Raw genomic sequence first — 20,755 nt, forward strand, 5'->3', positions numbered from 1 at the left:
GGACGTATGTTCTGTTCCCAAAATGAGGGAAACTGTCCAAATGTCACTACTGTCATGGTCCCTGTGCCTCACCAGCTGATTCTGTATTAGGCAACATGTGCTCTCTCTCTCCCCCCTGCCGGGGCGATGCTCATTATGGGCTCCCGCCCCTGGCCCACGCACCTGCTGCCTATCGGGATGATCACAAGGCCGATTTAAGACAGCAGCACTGTGTCACTCGTCGCTGGATCGTTGAGTTATCAGCGTCAGTCGCTCAGTAGATTGTAAATAAGGATCTGTGAGTTCGTTCCGTCTGTTCGCCTCTAACTATAATCTCTGTGTACAGATCTATCCCGGACCTTTCCCTGCCTGTCTGTCATCCCGTGGACGAGTGAGTGGATGGTGTTTCCCCAGTGTGGGGAGTGAAGAGAGAGAGCCTTTGGAGGACGTCAGATTCCCGTCTTTTCCCTCACATACCCCGGAACCCTGGACCCCCCTCCCCTCCCTCCAGCACTTTGTAAATAGCATCACCTGGTGTCGTTGTGTAAATAAAATCTGTAAATCCTGTAAGGAGTCCCGGTCTGCGCCTGAGTCCGTTAACTGAAACCTGACAACTACAGTACACATTTTCTAATGAACTTGGAAAGAAAAGCATCTGGACTTCTTTAGGTTGCTTGAAGACGTTTCACCTCTCATCCGAGAAGCTTCTTCAGATCGAAGGTCAAATGGTGGAGTGGTTGGGGTTCCCATTTGCCTGTGGGATCCCTAGGTACTTCTAGCTGTGCTTGATGTCTGCAATGTTGCCTTCTGGTAGTTCGATGTGCTCAGTTCTGACTACCCTCCCTCTCTTTGTTACCATCTGACTACACTTCTTCGATCTGAACAACATTCCGATGTCCTTGCTGCAGATCCTGGTGGTGTGGATCCGTGAATCGATGTATCGTTCATGCCTGACATACAACTTGATATCATACATGTGCTTCATTAGTGCTCCATTCTGTAGTCAGTATCTGCAGCCAGTCTTGTCAGTGATCTCACTGAGGGGGTTCAGGCCTATGCATAATAGTAGTGGGGGCAGAGGACTTCCTTGGTAGATCCCGCATTTGATGGTGACTTGTGCTATGGGCTTGAAGTTGGCCTCTAGTGTTGTACACCCTATCCACACTGAGTTCCTGAAGAAGGCTCTTAGGGTCCTGTTGATCTTGTATAGTTCTAGGCATTCCAGGATCTAGGTGAGGGGCAAGTTATGAGTCCAGACAGTGCACAGTCTGGTGGGCCTGGTCTTACAGTCTTAGATGACTGTTCTGTCTACCAGTAGCTGGTGTTTTGCTCCTATGGTATTCATACTAATTCCTGTTCAGGGACATTTCAGTGGTCTGCTCTAAGGTCCACCAGCCACTGAGCGTTGGCGTTATGTGTTGCATCCTTCTGCCATATGCTCTTCCTGTTGTAGGCTTGAGATGGAGTTAGCCTAGCCTTGGTGGTGCTGTTCCACTAAGAGTAGACCTTGGATGGTTCTGTCGAGAACAGCTGATTTATTCTCCTGTCCTCTATTTCTCTCGCTCATTGTTAGTATGGTGGGTCCTAGGGACCCTTACTGGATGCAGATGCCCCAGTTGGGATTCGAACCCACAACTCTCATAAGATGGAAATGGCTCCAGAACAGCATCAGCATGAAGTAGGTGAAGGAGGAATAATAGATGCATTAAACATACATTACATTTACAGGGTTCTCCTTTTGTCCAGTAGTTCAATATCCATGCTAGAAAGTTTTGCTTGTCATTCATCTTTATTTAGCAAAAAATGATCCTCATGAAGTACCCAATACACACCCAGCAGGTGCATGTAATGATTGGGACAGAGATTGTGTCACCACCTCATATCATGATCACAGAGCTTTTAACCACCGTCTTTATCAATGAACGGAGCTACTGGTTCAGTTATCATGGAGTCACAGGGTTGGAATATCATGAGAATATTTGAAAGCTCTCTCATTATCCGTGCTCTACCTTTCCACCAAGTTTCATGATGTACAAATTGTACTGATCACAGACCTCCACCTCTGCTTTTGCCTTTTGCAGAAGAACAGAGTGTGTTTGCTTTCTTTCACAGTTCTCAACTTGACCTATCTGTTAACATCTCCTCTCCATTATGCAGCCTTAACAATGATTTACGCTTGTCAACTCATCACCCCCTGCTGCAGCTCAATTGAGGTGAGAACGATATTAGCTCAATGTAATCAACGTCTCAACCAGTCCCAATCAAGGCTTAGCCCCCCTCCAGCCTGCTTGATGTGATTTCTGTCACAAGTGATGGGAGGGAGGAAGGTCTGAGAGCTGAGCTAAACGTCACCATGCTCAATTGTGTGACAATGATGTGACTTGCACAGCTCCATTATAGGAATTTGTAGTTAGTCTTAAAATCTTAAAAGGATGAATACAACAACAGTGCAATGCAAAAGAATCATTTACATAAGAAGTCTGCAAAAAACCCAAAACACTTTTACTGTAGGCATGGTAACATGATTCAAGGGAGAGCAAACTATATTCTTCAGCCAAGTTAGCTTCTATCAAGGGAAATCATGTCCAGGTTTAATGGCAAAACTGGGATTTTTTTCAAATTATTATGGTTATAATTAATAACACACATTGACAGTGCATTAATAACATCACCAAATTACTGAAAAACATTATCACTTCCCACTAGTGGGAATACTAGTGCTGGTGCTTATTTTACCATAGAGCAGAGTTAAGAAGAAAGTCACCTCAGTCACGCTGAAAATAGTAATAAACAAATGAATGAGATATTAAAGTGTGCATTTAGTGGAGCACTCTATTGGCTCAGGCAGACCTAAAGTTACTTTAACAGGACACCAAACCAACTTTCTAGCATGTCATCATGTTCCTGACTTGGTGCAAAGCAACCACTTTCTCAATGAGTGTGAATTTCAGCCTTATCCACAAACATTAGTGGAGCTACTTTTCTTCAAACTCTATGTTGAAGCTATTCTAAACAAAAGGAAAGAGTAAATATATCTGCAGGAGAAAAAGTGAAGCATAGAAAGACCATGACCATAAAATGAGGAAAAACTACATGTGAGAACAGGCAAAAGTTACTAACATGCAATAGTGGCTTTACTATTCAGTCGTGTCAGCTCTATGGATATCCACTGGAACCATCTGAAAGCCCACAACACTGGCTGTTACCCAGTGACTGAGTCATCACACAATAGTAGCTTATTCATCAGCTTGCACACTCCTGTTTCTGTCTAATAGCCCCACTATAATATATGTTTATCTTTTTATTGTAGAATTAAGCTTTCAGTTCAGAGTTTCATTTTTGGCCACACTCTTACTTCAAAGAGGGAAGTGGATTTCAACTCACCTCTGTCAAGACTGTAAGTGACTCACTGCCTGTCAGTGCATTGTTAAACAATATCTTACTACTTGCAAAGAATGTTTTGTTAAGTTTTATATACAATATATACACAAGTTGCTTTTTAAAATAATTTACCCATTAATCATACATCAAATAACTGAAGTATAAACAAAATGCAATTTTTAAATAGCGACGTAACAAAGGGAAAAATCCAAACCTACCCCTCTATGAAAACCAATTATTCCCTCAACCTAATAACTTATTGTGCCATCGTTATCGTTGAAATAATCAAGCAGTTTCAATAACTGAGTCTTTCACTTCACTTATATGCAGAATTGCTCCAACTGAAAGGGTTTTTCAGCATGAACGGCCTCTTTAAAGCCACGTCAAAGCATCTCAGTATTTACATGGCAGGACTGTTAAATATGAATATCAACAGAAGATGACAAGATAAGACAGAAAGGCAAAAGACACATGCAGGACTCGACGTATATTTAATAACTCAGATCATTTTTTTGTGTTGTTACTTTCTTGAATTTCTTGAAATTCAGCATTTGCACCGTGTTAAGGTTGCTGCCTGTTTTATCCTTAACTATTAACTGATGAAGGTCTCGTATCAAAACTAAGCAAATAAAAATAGTCACTGTGTGGGAGTCAGCAGTAGAACACTGAAACATATCCATACAATGTAGAGGTAGAAATAAATACCTTAGTAGAAAAATGTAATTGCTTTTCATTCACTCATGTGTGTTGATGCTAAAACAGGTCTGCTGGGAATTAAAAAATCAAAAAACCAAAAAAGGAAGCTTGAAGCATCTTCACTGATGCTTATATAACCAAGTGCCATGTCTTACTGTTTAATCTGAAGAGCATGATTTGGATGAATGATTTTGCCCGATGCATACTCACACTCATGCACATAAAAACACACATGCTCAAAAACAGTGAAAGCACTTGAGCCCTAAATGACTGTTTTAAGTAACTGTTTTCATCCCCGTCATGCAGAGACAGTGGTGAGATAGAAAGTCATGTGACCTGGACTAAGCTGCTATGTATTCTGAGTGGGTCTACCTTACAATACAAAGCACCTTGTTGTGATTTGGCGCTGTATAAATACAATTGCGTTGAATTGATGATAGGATGAGCATGTAGTTCTCAACAGTCTACATTCAAAAACCGTAATGTCTCTGTTTTGTTCATAATGGAAATGAAGTGATGTGAAGACATGCTGCTTGCATTTTTATAGTCCAACATCTGGTCATAATTTTACTAAAATACCTAATAATGGATGGATGGATAGCTGCTACTTAATATTTATCATCTCTGGAGGTTTATGCGTCATTGTTTGACACACACAAACCAGCTCAGCACTGTGGCACCAGCACAGTTGTTACCTGTAAATGTGGTATCAAATCTAAAGTGCTTTACAAAATAAGTGATTCTGGATTCTCCAGTGCAGCAGTGGAGCATCTGTCCTCGTTTTTGTACAAACACGTCACATCTAACAATGAGCCCCTTGGACTGCTCTTCAGTTTTAGTTTCAGTTGGTTCAGTCGTTACTCAGCCAACACAAGATGCAGCTAGTAACTGCAACCAACCAACCAACCAAATGAATTACATCATAAGTCATACTTGGACAAGATGGTGGCACACTTGTTAAAAACTCAATACTGAAACTTCTTTTTAGAACAGGTATCATGAACAATGACCTTTTAAAAAAAGAAGACAGTGTAGGCACTGTAAGTAGACAGTTACAACTAAACAAGAGAGTCTAAAAATCTATTTAAAACATGTCGTTTATGTACAATCAAACTTTCTTTGTGTACCTGCAATCTTGACGTGGATTGGGCACATATCCTGGATATGCTCCATCAGTGATGTCACGACACATTTTGCTATCTCTGTCTGAAGGCAGCAGGGTCCCTGCTCGAACCATCAGACCCAAACAGTGCTCAAATGTATTCCTTTCTTCTGGACCATCCTCCGTGAAGAAACAGTGGCCTAGTGTGTCATATCCCACCACATCCTTTACCTGGGAGGCAACACAGTACATTACTGATTGTAGAGTAGGTCACCATAGTGCATGGGGTCCATTTCAAATCTAACTGTAGAAAAAAATGTCTATAACAAAAGTGTGAACTTTCTAAAGTGTAATTGCTCATCAGAAGCTCCATTATTTATCAAATGCGTTTCTTTTGTGGCTTAGGAAGCAAATTCTTGCACCAAATTTAACCCAACTTCAGCTTTGAATTCTAGTCAACGAAAATGGTTTAGTGCAGTGGTTCCCAAACTTTTTCATGTTTACGTGAGATGAATTGCAGAATGATGACAAAATACTGTTAATCTGACTGTCTGCAGGTTTTACACGCAGTTACTGTCCCTCCATTTACAAAGGCAGAGGCGTCACGGTGTCATTATTTTATGTGTTGTTGTTTTTTTCCTGTGTAATAATATTCAACATTGCATCAATACATTTTTCAAAAAATGCCTCTCTGTGCAAAATGGGTTCAAAAACATAAACAGCTGTGGGATCCTGTTTGTCTGTGATTTGAACCGAGGGGACAAATCGTGGCAGGATCAGCCTGATGTTATTTGTATCCAGCTGTAACTTTACTGTATAAAGAGCAAACATCTCCAACATGTCAGGAGTAGTTAGTCATTACAAGAAGTGTTTGAACTAAAAATCAAGAATGTGGGATCCTGTTTGTCTGTGATTTAAACAGCCTGGCGAAAACCAACCCTGCAGGGAGACCTACCTCGGCACCTGTGCAGGTGAAGCCAAAGGGCAGATTTGCTTCACCATATTTTCTAGTCTTTGTTTTAGAATGAAGTTGGTTTGGAAACATATTCAGCGACGTTTCATCTCCTGCTTTGCGTTTGTGTGGGCGCCCCGTGCTAGCAGTGTCCAAGCTTTCTGTTTTTTCCCCTTTTTATACCGAGCCCCCCCTGCAATGGCTCTGCAGCCCCCTAGTGGGGCGGGCCCCACACTTTGGGAAGCTCTGGTTTAGTGGATAAATGCAAACTGATAAGTGGATGAAGTTAGGTTGAATTTGTGCTTGTTATTCGCTTTCCCTTTTCGGCCAAATTTAGGATACATCAGTTTAAAGTCTGTGAAAGGCTGAACAAATGTAGCCAGACAGAAACACACATGGGCAGCCGGTGCAGGACAGAGTAGCACTAATGCTACACAAGCGACAGCAGGGAATCTTGGAATATGATGACCAAAGAAGCAACCTGCTTGATATGAACCTGAAAACTGACTCAGCTGGACCCTTTCAATTTGGAGGAGTAGCCACTCTGAGTCCAACATGAATGACTCCTCAGCCTATCACTAAGCCAGAGCCTAGACACCCTTCAGAGATGTCAGTGGTCTACCCAGACCCTGTGACCATAGGTGACAGTAAGAACATTAATTAACCGCTTCAATTTAATACTCAGCTCTCTTCACCACAACAGATCTAATCTCCCGCTCCACTCTTCTTTGGCTCATGAACAAGACCCCAAGATACTTATAGTCGTGCACTTGTCTTTAATAGCTTGAATCCCCCTATTATCCATGTCACACAGTGCCCAATCTCCTGCGTTTTAATTCATATATTTCATATACATCTTCATACAAACTGTTTCTTTCAGAGATTTAAAATTATATGCCTGTCACTATAATAATGATTTTATGAGACATTACTGGAGACTAAAAAGAATATAAAACCCTTTAAATGAGGTCATCGTATCTGCCTTAGTAAGAGTCACCAACACCAATAAGTACGGCGCTATACGAATACAAAAACACTGTCCCTAACATTACCAGGTTGCTTCTGAGCCAGTGAAGGTTAAGAGCTGCAATAATGACTCTTAACAATAAATTACACATTTTTATGTATGCGTTCTTATATATGCATTAATACATACAAAAAATACAGAAATAAATTATACAGCTTCCTAACTGACCATCAGTCCATTGGAGCCGTGGATAGTGACGCAGCGGGAGAAAGAGTGGTGAATGGATAAATCGCTGACAGACGTTGGAGGGTCATAGCCTCCCCTCTCATCCACATCTCCATTCATGTGAAAATGGACAGGATAGTGTCCCATGGTCTGCTGGCCCATGTGCTGCAGCTCCATCCCAGATATGTGGACTGCCCTAAAACCATGCTCCACCTGGTGATGACAGTGGACACATTGCAGTCAGAGAGCTCCAGTTACTGCATCAATCAGACACGAGCAAAAAAACAAAAGTACATGAAAAGCAGGACTAGCAACACTAGAGTCAGATTTAGATTTTTAAATCATTATTTTATGTTTTTTTATTCTAATGTTCAATTTCTTTGTTTTGCACATAGACTGTAAATAAAAGATGGACGTAGCTACCAGTGTTGGGTGTAATTTATTTCTTTGTACTTTTTTACTGTGATCACATGACATTGTTGATTAACGCAATAATGGGACTCCAGTTTGGTCATGTGAATCAGGGCTCTTAAACTTGCGGCCCAGGGGCCACTTGCATTAACATATTAATGTTGAGAAATATAGTGCAATTTGTCCCTTGAAGTGACTTTTTTGTTGTTTGTTGTTGAGTGTAATGTTAGGATAAGTTCTTTAAAAAGCAAAAAATTATTTAACATGACGGCGATATGAGCAGAGCGCACAAACATGTTGAGGCTGAGTTCAGTGAGCGAGTCAAAAACTAAAGTGAACACTTAGGTCTTCATTTTGATTTTGTTAAATACAAACAAAACGATAGCAGAAGTGCTGCCACGTGTCTGGCCACAAAGAGAGGACCGATGTGTTTATTTGGTAGTTCAATGTAAGGCTTCAGTTAAGAGTGAGGGAAAAAAAATGTTCACGTTTGCGGTTTTGTCTTGTTATACAATATTTGAAATTAAAAAAACAAAAACAAAATGCTACATTTTAGGAAATATTTCTCAGTGTTTTCATGTTAGTTTTTTGCATTACTTGAACACTACAGTGGCTCTCACATGAGATGACAGTGGCAGCAGGGGCCCACCGCTCATTTTAGTTTGAGACCTCTGATGGAGAGTCCTCGTCACAGTTTAATTATGGAGTTCCACAGGGTTCAGTGCTAGGACCAATTCTGTTTACATTATACATGCTTCCTTTAGGCAGCATCATTAGAAGACATAGCATACATTTACACTGCTATGCAGATGACACCCAGCTCTATCTGTCCATGAAGCCAGATAACACACACCAATTAGTTAAACTGCAGGAATGTCTTAAAGACATAAAGACCTGGATGGCCGCTAACTTTCTGCTTCTTAATTCAGATAAAACTGAGGTTATTGTACTCGGCCCTGAAAAGCTTAGAAATATGGTATCTAACCAGATTCTTACTCTGGATGGCATTACCTTGGCCTCCAGTAACACTGTGAGGAACCTTGGAGTCATTTTTGACCAGGACATGTCCTTCAACGCACATATTAAACAAATATGTAAGACTGCTTTCTTCCATTTGCACACTCACTGAAACTCCCTGAAAAGCCTTCAGCTGATCCAAAATGCTGCAGCAAGAGTCCTGACAGGGACTAGAAAGAGAGAGCATATTTCTCCTGTTTTGGCTTCCTGTTAAATCCACAATTCAAAATCCTGCTCCTCACATACAAGGTCTTAAATAATCAGGCCCCATCTTATCTCAATGACCTTGTAGTACCATATCACCCTATTAGAGCACTTCGCTCTCGCTCTGCAGGCCTACTTGTTGTTCCTAGAGTATTTAAAAGTAGAATGGGAGGCAGAGCCTTCAGTTTTCAGGCCCCTAGTTATGCTGCAATAAGCCTACGTTGCCCTTTAGCCATTGAGTGTTTGTTTTTCACTCACTATGTATTTATACACCTCTCTGCATTTAACCATTAATTATTATTAGTATCTAGCTCTCTCTCTATTAATGTAGGATCTTTATCTTATAATAGAAAGCACCTCGAGGTAACTGGTGCTGGTGCTATATAAATAAAATTGAACTGAATCAAGTATGTCTTGTAATGTAGTGTAATGTAACTCATTGCAGTACTAAACTCAATAATTACATCACGGTTACAATGATGTCATTCTTCAGTTCTCTGCCAGCCGGGCGAACAGAAAGAAACATGTTTTTTATTTCCTGGACACTCTCGCGGCTACAATCAGCTGATTTCCGTGCATGTGTGGGAGGTAGAAAGTGGTACAGAGATGCAGATTTTGAGTAGCGGGTATAGACATGACTTTTTTTCAAGTGCAGAGAAGGACAAGAGTGAGACGGTAAAGTGGGAGATACTGAATTACTTTTTAAAGTAACGAGTGATGTGTAATACGTGACTCTTCCTGAGTAATGACCCCAACACTTGTAATCACTATTACAACAGCCATTGTTCAGTGAAAACTTTAAATCAATGTAACAAAGCTGGAACAAGACAAATCCCCGACTCCCGCGTTGAAATACGCATGTCTGCAAGCATCTTCACAGCCTGGTAGATAACAAAACACAAACGAACAAACCACAAGTCGACACCATGCATCGTTTTCTTCCAGGTAACATGTTTGTAATAATTAGTCACACTTTTGGATCCTGATAAGTCCTGAAATTTGGCAGGTTGACATCAGTGTCTGCTAGGCCTCACCTCTGCTACTTCGAGTCACCACATTTGTTTCCACTTCACTGAAGTATTTTTAAAGGAGTTATATGATCAATGACATAACTTGCTATTAAAGCAGCAACAATACTACGAGAGAGGAACAGAACAGGACGTTAAAATAATGAAAACACTGAAATTTGGACAAATAAAAGATGAAGTTACAGACAGGTATGGGTTGATGTGGAGAACGAAGCAGGATGGCAGATGCCAGGAGACTCTGTGACGCCATGCAGCTATGTCCCAAAAAACCCAGAGAATCATGAGAACCAACACTTCTTGCAGTCACACTGGTTTTCATTACATCATAGTGTTTGTGAAAAGGCTAAAAAATGAAAGAAATATCACCCGGATCACAGTCAGCGACATTCAGCTTGCGACCAGCTAATAATTCTGGAGATGGGAGGTTTTCACACGACAGGACTTGTCCTGAGGCATTTAGTGTTTCTCACCCTCTGTGTGTGTGTGCTCATGTGTGTGTTATGCTATTTCATGCTCTACACACACCCATGCATGAGAAATATGTGACATGAGGCTGAGATGGAAATTTATAATGGAATATGATAGCTTGCCCTGGGGAAAGGGAGGCATTGAGGCAGCAGGAAGACAACCACACACTCCCCCCTCTCCTTCCTGCGTCAGTGTCTCTGTTGCCTCTTTCTGATGATAGGGTGCACGAGGCTGACAGAAAGAAGGACGTTTCAGTGATGAACACATACAGAGGCCCGAGAGTCTTAATGAGCCTTAAACTAAATTAAGATTTTAGATGTTAATGTGGATTATTTGCTGTAGTGGTGCATTAACGTGGAGGAAGTCAGAAGAAACAAAAGACTAGCTTCAGTATAACAACGATGCTCAAAAATGTGTTTTTTTAAAGGATCTTTTTAACTTATTGCCTTTAATATGCTCTAAACACACATTCCTACCAAAGCAGCAACATTTTTATTGTTTAAAATATTTTAAATGTATAATACATATTACACCTATAATGTGCAAAGCACTCTGGGTGCAATTCAGAGCTGCTATTTCTAATGACCCAGAGTTTTAGTGTAAAAACATACTTTGAGTGCCACCGAGCTGCATTTAGTTGTGATTTCTGGCAGAGAGAAAAAGTGTCGGCTGTGAAGGCTACGCAGAAAAAATGACAGAGCAGGAGCACGACTTTTGAAAAGTCAGCGTCCAAAAGAGCTGCTGCTGTGTCCTTTTCACTTTTCTCCCAATTTATTTGACGCATTTAAAAGAGCTCAAAAACAGTGCAGGTTACAAACAGTGACAATTACCAGATTCTGCACTTGTGTAGAAAATGATCATCACTGATTATCACTGTGCGGTTCCTGAGCAGAGCTCATTAGTGAATGGTAAATGGACTGATTCTTCTGTAGGCTTTTCACAGTGCTTCATACAACATGCCTTTTTAAAGCCATTCATACAGCCACTTCTTCTATGCTTAAGCTCTTTCTAGCTACCATTCACACACATTCATGGATGCATCGGAGAGCAACTTGGGGTTAGTGTCTTGCCCAAGGATGTTTGGCATGCAGAATGGACCAGATGGGGATTGAACCACCAACCTTCTAATTCATAGATGACCTGCACTACCTTCTGCCCTTGGGAAGATGGATCTAGGATTAAGACTGGTTCTTAATTACGCAGATGCATGCTCTGATGCACCTGTAACATTTGCTTGAGTGCAGATGTTCAAACAGCTGGTGAGACGAGTCCTTTAGGATGCAGTGTACTTTCTGCAGGCAGTGTAATATGCACATGTCTTCAAGGGCAGGCAGCTGTGTGTTGTTTATCTTTTGTGAAGGTTTATGACTCTGCAGTGTTCTTATCTGCTGCGGAGTTGTTTCCATATCATGTCAGCATGTCGTGAGTGAGGATGCTTTGAATGGTGCAGCAGTACAAAAACACCAGAAGGCTTTAAGCCACTCAGGGTGCACAGGAAGTGCAGACTGTTTTAGAGGGACACAGTGTCCATGTGAGGTCTTCTGTGATGTGTGTACCCAGAAACCTGAAACAAGAGACTCTCCACATTGTTGGTGTTCAGAGCCAGATTATTATGACTCTGAACATAGAAGATAAAATAACCTCTTGTCTGTATGCACACTTATCTCCATTAGATGATCCGTCCTGTGTTTTCTTTAAATGTAATGAAGCTGTTATGAGATGATCAACAGTCATATGTGTACTGAGAACAGAAAGGGCTCAAAAACAGTATGATGGAGCTCCTCCCCCAAGTAAGAGTTTGGAGGAGCAGTAGGGAACCTGAAATTCGTTCAGTGTTATCCAACTTAGTCTGGTCCAGGTACTCAGATGGATAAAGACACACTAGGTGTCACAATACAGTGTCCAGCAAATGTGTGCAAGTCAGTAATTATGGAGCACGATTCCATCTGTGAGCATGAAAGGACAAATATTCTTCCTCTGTGTCTCTGAGGAAGAGTACTGGACTTGTTGGTATACAGTCTGAGTAATGTCTTTTATGTTTTCAAATTCAAATTGGGACCCTATGTTCATCTAGCTGTAGGATCTACAGATGGGACCAAGGCTTGTCCAACCACCTGACAGTTTTTCAAATGTTGACAAAAGCTAATATATCTGTTATCGTCAATGAAAAATGTATTTTATTAAAGCTTGTGTTACTAAATAATCAGGTTTCCTTATAAAGTTCCAGAGTAAATGATGAAAAATGCTGCGATTGGCTAGAGTCCTGGTCAAACACACAGCTGTGGTGTTTGGTATGGTTTGTGGAGGTAGAGGTGGGACAGTATGGCTGAGCAGAAACACTTTAAAGCTGGGCAGCTGTAAAGCACTGGCCTGGGCGTGTGCACTAATCACTCCATCTCTGGGGTTACTGAGGCAAACATGCTTCACTGGTTCCAACGTACCTCAGTAACAGCGAACCGTCGGGTCACAGCCAGCGCAGAAGGCAAAGACTTTGGAACAGATGTGGGCAGGCACACTCAGGTGCTGCCCTCTATGTGAAGTATCTGCTTCACACCCCAAAGCACCGGGATACATGGGATACACATATGTGGGATTGACCATCCAGTTCTTTACACCAGTGGGAACCTGAAATTCGCTAAAGCATGATACATGGTAAAAGAGTGTTTGGCAATCTGGTGGCTGATTTCCTATGGCGAGGAGTAGATCAGGCTGGATAGATCCCAGGCCTAAGTTAGGCAGTGGGTGGATGTGATGGCAGGGTATCGCCTGTGGATTGGTTGTAGGAGGGAATGGGACGGCAGAATGGCTGAGGGTGTGGCACACCTGGAGTGCATTTACTAATTTCTCTGTGTAGTAGCTATGAGGGCGCAGGACGAGGAGTTTTGGCAGAGCACGCGAGCAAGAATGCACCGAAGCTTGGCAGCTTTATACCGTTTTCCTGTGTATGTGTGCAGTAATCACTCCCACTCTGTGGAGCTCTGCAGTTCCTGAGAAAAGTAGCTGTCATTGGTCTGGAATAAAACGTTTTTTGTTGCTTGAATCACAGGTCATAACCTTCTTTTTAACAGGTTTTTTTTCTACTCTTGGGTCCATATCCCTAACTTCACCTCAGACAGCTGAGGCAGAAGCCCTGCATATCTGCTTTTACAATCTTATAAAAGGATTATCATTATCATCATTAAGCAGATGGCAGAACACTATTCTATAGTATAGCCCAAGAATTAAAGTATGAAGCTGGGAATAAATGGCTACGACAGGTTCTCTTTAAAGGGATCGTTTTTCCTCCTTTTCAAGCCTGTTCACACGGTGTTGCCTATTCTGCAAACGACAGCTAACAGAAGAGTTTACCTTCAAATGTCCTCCGAAAGTGTCAAAGTTGAAGAACTTGCAGGCCTCATTGCCATAGCAGCTGGGCTCCATCTCACCACGAAGCAGGATATTACGACTCAGCAGGCCGACCTCGGCCCTCATGTCTACCCCATCCACCTCCTCTCCCATGTGGATAAACTTGGCTTTACCTGCATACACAGAACACATGCACAGTAAAAAAGAACCGTTGGTGTGAAAACACACTGACCTACAACACATCAGCGTCAGAGACAAAGAAGACGAGTTCAACTCTGAGTCAAGCACAGGAGCACTTCTTTACCTCTGCCTTACCCACACTCAGACTGAACTTATTAACATCCACGCTGCACCTGCTGATAACCTTGTTGGCCAGTGAGGACGACTTTCCTCAGCCTGCTGCAACCAAAAGGCAGCGTGCCCTTTTACTCCTTGAGCAGTTGCAAGGTTTAAGGGCCTATTCCTGTGGAAATGCAACTACTTCATCAATGTGGTATTTTCCTTTCTTTTAGTCTGACGTTGCCCATCGCTTTTTGATGCCCAGTGCAGATCCCATAACACAGACGCAGGTGCTTAATCAAGTCAAAAAGCACAAAACAATTTGTGCAAACATCAAATGTAACAATTTAATGCAGGAGAATCAGGGAGTTGGAAAAGGGATAGAGCCAGTGCAATTCCAATCCATTACAGTATCAGTTTTTTCCTACAAAGCCACCAAAAGAAATCAATAGCATCATAATATCTACAGATGTAAAAAAGAAAGAAAGAAAGAAAGAAAGAAAGAAAGAAAGAAAGAAAGAAAGAAAGCATTAAATAAGAATCATCCTTAAGTTCACAGTGGGTTTTTTTTGGAATTCAAAATAACAATAACAGCATCAACAAAGTGTTAAAACATTTAAAAAGACTAGAATGTAGAAAAACGGCAATTAGTTAATCCTGTGGCTGCAGTAGTTCTTATAAGTTAAAGGCAGGATAAAATAAAAGACCTTTTACAGGTAAGTCTTCCAACCACACAGGCACAAACCCAGGTGTTTGCTTTGATGGCCTCTCTCTCAATTTTGTTCAGCAACAAGGTTAAAAATGCTAAATGGCCTGTATTCGTATAGCGCTTTACACTACATTCAGTCATTCACACACACTGGTGATGGCAGCTACATTGCAGCCACAGATACACTGACAGAGGCGAGGCTGGGCCCTCTGACCACCACCAGTAGGCAACGGGTGAAGTGTCTCGCCCACGGACACAACGACCGAGACTGTCAGAGCCGGGGCTCGAACCGGCAACCTTCCGATTACAAGATGAACTGCCAACTGTTGAGCCACGATCGCCCCAAAAAGACAGGTTACACCTTGACCAGTTCCCCAACATTCAAGAAGAAAATTCTCTGATTATGGCTTTGGGAATACCAGCACAAGTCACTACGCTGACTGATTCTTTGGGGGAAAAGGCAGGAGACCATTCTGTTTATCCAAGATGGACTCAGTCACTGTGCCATCATCTATGAGTTTGGGGCATTTTTGATCAATGCCACCATGATAGTGTTTTTGAGTCAAAATTTATTTACATGCTCTGACATGTAATCACTGTAATATTATTTGTCAGATACTTTCATGAAAAATGCTCCAAAGGTACCAACAGCAGGTACAAAACAACAACAAAGTGTTTCTGAATTCTGCAATCGTTCTAAAACTCTGTAGCGAGCAAAAAACCCAAAGCGTCCCCCACACCTACAGTCACACTGGGCCTCATAGGCAAGCTACAGTATTATGTTTTTTGTAATTAAAATAAAGCCTTGGAAGGACCATTTATACCTCAGTAAAAAAGCAGTGAAGGAAAAGCAAAAATGATCCCATGAAAGCAGTGAGAAGTAGAAAGGACAACAAGATCAGAGTAAGTGGAACACGGCTCTTAGAAACGATAACAGTTCTCGTCCGCCCTCCTCCACATACATATCCTCAACAACACAAACGTGCTGATTAGAAAAACTGAAGCCAAGCCAGGAAAAAACTGTCAAAGAAATATTCAAGTGTGAAATCTGAGAGAGTGAGCATCATACACCCACACATGCTTAATCTCTTTTCTCCACCTACTCCCTCCACCAGAGCAGCCAGAGCTTAAAAAGTACAAAAGAACATTTTCATTCTGATTTAAAGCATCAACAGCCCAGACTTAAAGGTTTTAGATCCCTGTTCTTTACAATGCAAACAAAAGAAGAGTTACTGAATGCTGCAATTTCTTCTGCATTACAAAGGGATGCGCTAAAGAGGTTTCACTTGTATTTGCTCAATAAAAAGCAATACATTGTTTTAAGTTGGTTACCTGCAGCAGTACCGTATACTTCTTTGCGATCCCTTTGACGCTGTTGACTCGCAGATAGCACTTTGCACACTTTAGCCTAGTGACTGGTGATTGATAGGGGTCACCGCCAGCAGCATTCAGTGACTACTCACAATTAATCGTTTGCAGTTAGGACAGTCAGGAACTGTTCCCCTGAAGGAAAACAAGCCTCTTACCCCACTGGGAGAAACCCCAGCGTACAGGTCAATCGCCCCATCTCTCACCGAGGCAATTCCATGCTGGTAAAAGTCCAGCCCTTCTCCAGGAGACTGGTTTTTGAGTCCAAGAGATCCACTGAAGTGAGCACAAGGTTAACTCGTATCGTCCAACATCAGACACCAACTGGGGCTCTTACGTCACCAGAGCGATGAGTTGTGAGGAAGTTGTAGATTTGACCTCTGACTGCACACTGCACCTGACTCCTACAACACCTCCTCCAGGTGATGAGCCAATGAGAGGGCTGCACCTCATAGACTTAGGCCTGTGAGCTCAGAACTGGCTCCATGGTGGGGCCCTGTTAATCTTGTCCTGGGCACTATAGTGTGGTCATGGACTCAACTGAAGCTACCAGGGGCAAAAGCCCCCTACAACATATCTGGGACACACAAACCACCATGACTCAAGGAGGCATAACCAATATGCCTGTTAGAACTGTCAAATGTTCAGATGATTGAAGTCATACTGATAAATAGCCTCAGGCTGTCTCGCTCTCTTTCTCATCTATCTCCCAGCTCTCTGCTGGGACAACAAAAACAACACTCTTCCTGTTTGTGTATAACCTCAAGGGTGGAGGACAAACTCGATTATCAGCGTGTGTTCAAAAATAGTGCTGCAAAGTGGCACGTGAGCAGGAATTAATGTAACAGATTATAGTCGTGCTGAGAGTGACAAGAGCTCTGAGGAAAAGCCTCGGGCTGGTAAAAGCAGGGCTTTCACTTAGCAAAATAACAAGTGATGTCAGAGACCTAAGGAAAAAAGAGAGCGCTACTAGGTCTGATATTTTTATGCAGCCATGCAGAAAAGAAATTCCAGCAGCTTCAGTGGAGACTTGAAAATAAATCTGTTAATACTGAAATGCAAACTTATCTTTTTGGTGTGTGAATTAGTGTCAGGAATTGACAGGTAGGAAAGAAGATGCCATGCCAGTTTTAGCTTCTGCAAGCACCAGGGGCTTTTCCGAAGAGCTATAGCATGTGAATGCAGCGAGACAGAAAGAAAAATAGTCTGGAAGTGAATGTTTTCATATCAGTATGCGTGATGGTATCCAAGTGTGTGTGTGCCAACATGAATGGGCTCAGTCAAGAACATACAGTCCTCCAGGATACAGGCTAAGACTTTTCCTTGGCCCTGAGTCAGACCAAACACCTTCCACCAACTCCCACACACTGCTATAGGCTGTCTCCACCTGGCCTCTATCACACTGCATATTTAGAAATACACATACCCACAGAGGATGTGTTACCATCCTTTCACTCGGCTTACATTCATTTCCTGATATCTTTTTCTAGCTCTAGTTCCCTAGTGATGAACTATCCTTACTCTGGCAAGTCTTGGTTTAATGATTTAAGCAACATGGAACTGTCCTCTATAAGGGAGGCAAGTCCTCACAATGTGGCAAATACACAATTGTCATGACAGGAGTTCTAGATAAATAAATACATACAATAAAAAAACTAAACAATAAATAGCAACTTCAGTGCCTCAATAAAATGTCTTTACATGCTGTGGGTAAAAAACAGTTGATCTGTGCTTGCAGGTAAGTGAACATCAGAGAAAGTGAAGCCTGTGTGACCAAATGGACATTTGTGCATTAGGTTAAAACTATTGTGATGTGCATCAGCGAGACAGGACATTTAATTGGTGAAGCAAACTTCTTTTGGCTAACGTTAGCCTGATGGATCACAGGCCAGCTAATGTATCTAGGCTGGCTACGTTGGCTATACGCTGCATGATGATCTTGTAACTTGGCTGGCCATCAGAAGATTCACAGTATATAACCACATAGAGTTATACCTAACAATTACATCATCCGAGTGACTTTGTGAAGAAGTCCAGATGAACAGAATTAGCTTTTTGGAATTTCCTTAATTTCCTTACATGTATCAAGACATTTTAACAGTAACAGTTAGTTGGCTAATCCTAGATTGACTGTTAGTGTTACTGCTACCAAATGCTAAAGTCTAATATGACTTCATGATAATAACTTACCTCTACAATAATCGTCAATATGGAGATAAATTAGCCAGCTAGCTGTAACTTAGCTACAGTGCAAGAATCTTGTGTGCAAGTCAACATTATTGTTGCAAGTGAAGAACAATAGTGCAGGACAGACTCGTGCACATCTTATCATTTTCATTTTGTTTTTGTGGCCAGTGGAGGAAAAAATAGAAACAGAATGCTGACTGCAGCTTACCTAATGACTAGGTGTGACATGAATTATGCTAAATTATGGTTCAGTGGGAACAGTAAACTGGCTGTGCACTTGGCAGTCTGAAAGCATTCGTTGCCAGCTCAGGGTGTGTAGTGTACAAACTGGTCTGAGGGTCACTCTTGCTCGTGCTGTTGTTGCGCCACCAGTTAAATGTGACAGGTGACAACAACGGTTCCTAAAAGCTTTATATTGTAAGGCAAACACATTAGAGCACCAACAATAATTATTAGTTGATAAAATGATGCCACAGGATCACACCTGCCATAATGCCATGTTGTTCTCAGACCACACCTGAATCAGTTGTGCTAAGTCACTTCAAAAGAAACACCTTCAAATGTTCAAAATGTTCACATTGCACACTCCGATTGCTTTTGCTTTGAGATAAACCTGCATTAATGCACACAGCAGACACAAAAGTGTGTGTGTATCTAAAGGGTGAAAGAAGCTGCCTCAGTGTGTTAAAGCTGACCAGACTGCCTTGCAGTTACAAGAAATTGATTGAGGGTCCCTCACCTTATCCTTCAGTGATAAGTTTCCACTGGGCTCAGCCTTTTTTCATTAGCTTAGCTTCTTTCTTGTGGCTACAGCTCTCACTTTTCACCTTTTGGTACATTTGGCAGCTTTTTAAGTCTTTTAGTGCCATAAAAGTAAACTTAGTAACTTAGCAACACACTTGTCTTGACGCATTCTCAATCAATCCAGGTAAGTAAATCTCCAAAGGTTGATTCTGTTCATCTGAAAACGCTACGTCCAGATGAACAGAATCAACCTTTGGAGAGTTAGCAACACACTTGGTTTTATTTTTCAATGTAGAATCAGTTCTGTCAAATAAAAAGAAGATGTGTGTTTATGACTAATGTTGAATGTTTACTTGGTACAAACCTCTTTCAGCCATTCACACAAACACATTTTTCTCAGCGTAGGTGCTTTCTATCGAGCATCCACACTCTGATAAACACATCAGGAGCACCTCAGCATCAGTGCCCAGGGATTCTCCTTTAACACATTACAGTTCCTGAATTCAGACATTTCAGGTGAATGTCTGAATTGTTCAAAGTACAACTTCCAGGCGGTTTCCCATCTAAATTACACAAAATGGGTTTAATTAATGATGCTTAATGTTGCAAATTTAAGATAGAAAGAGGCACCTATGTGCATGCATTATGGGAGTCTTCCAAAGTTTTTCTTTTCTGGAGAGATGTTTTGGATTATATGAGCCAATGGCTAAAGAATGATTTGCCCAGGTCATCAAGACTGCGCCTCCTTGGAAACAGTCTAAAAGTATGTAATGGGAGAACTGATGGTTGGTTTAGTGGTCACTGACTGTGACCATGGAAGAATCTGTGACTTCATATCCAAAGACAAAGTGGAAACATAACTTCATGTGAACCAGATAGTGTATACAGGATATCTGACAGATGAATATTACCCAGTAACTTAGTATTGGGTCAAATTTCCTTGCACTCTATGTCAGTGTCTTTAAACTGTCTTGTTATGTGTTAATGTTTTTATGTCTAATTCAATCAAATCTGAATGATTAAAATGTTTTTGTGTGAGTCTCAGTCTTAATCTTAGTGGGTCAGTGGCCACTTACTAAGGGACAAGCCCCACTAGTTAAAATACCTGGGACTCAGCATTTGGTTTTAGAACTGAAAATGTCTCTTGGATGAGAGGTGAAAGAGCTTCAGATAATTTAAAGAAGTCCAGCTGCCTTCTTACAAGCTCTTAAGATTAAATTTCATGTAGATGCTTCTAGAAGGATTTTTAGATCATGTGAAGGCAACAGTATAATCATAAAACGCCTTGGACACATACTCCATTAATACAGGCGTCTGTTCTAATACACTTTTAGTTAATCGTTTAATGAAACTGAAGCAGAGTTGTCATTCAGAAAAATGAAAAATATTCAGTGTTCACCACTAAACTAATCTGACTCTGGATACAATCAAAGAATGGCATTCCAGTTTCTTCAGAGGTAATGACAGCTTACATTTTTAAATTAGTTTCACTCGTTTCAAGGCAGTGGGACTCGAGTCATGACGTACTTTTTAGTCAGTAAATGGTAAATGGCCTGCATTTGTATAGCGCTTTTCTAGTCCCTAAGGACCCCAAAGCGCTTCACACTACATTCAGTCATTCACCCATTCACACACTGGTGATGGCAGACCACAGCTACAACTCTTTTTCAAAGACCTGTCTAGGACACTATGT

At 41.5% G+C, this 20,755-nt stretch overlaps 1 protein-coding gene across 2 annotated transcripts in view; it reads right to left on the reverse strand.

The window, feature by feature from the left end:
- The window catches only part of cemip (cell migration inducing hyaluronidase 1), a 155,115-nt gene that overhangs the window by 40,926 nt on the left and 93,434 nt on the right, over positions 1-20,755 (reverse strand). For both annotated transcript variants that reach the window (XM_086296398.1, XM_086296405.1), the window contains exons 12-14: positions 13,779-13,948; positions 7,306-7,515; positions 5,184-5,389 (exon numbers count right to left, since the gene is read on the reverse strand). In XM_086296398.1, coding sequence (XP_086152524.1) covers positions 5,184-5,389; positions 7,306-7,515; positions 13,779-13,948 — 586 coding nt within the window. The remainder of the gene's footprint in view (positions 1-5,183; positions 5,390-7,305; positions 7,516-13,778; positions 13,949-20,755) is intronic.

The sequence above is a fragment of the Aulonocara sp. 'chitande type north' Nkhata Bay genome, linkage group LG1, assembly GCF_057382095.1.
Source record: "Aulonocara sp. 'chitande type north' Nkhata Bay isolate Kocher_YH1m ecotype deep benthic linkage group LG1, A_spYH_male_GT1.1, whole genome shotgun sequence".
NCBI lineage: Eukaryota > Metazoa > Chordata > Actinopteri > Cichliformes > Cichlidae > Aulonocara > Aulonocara sp. 'chitande type north' Nkhata Bay.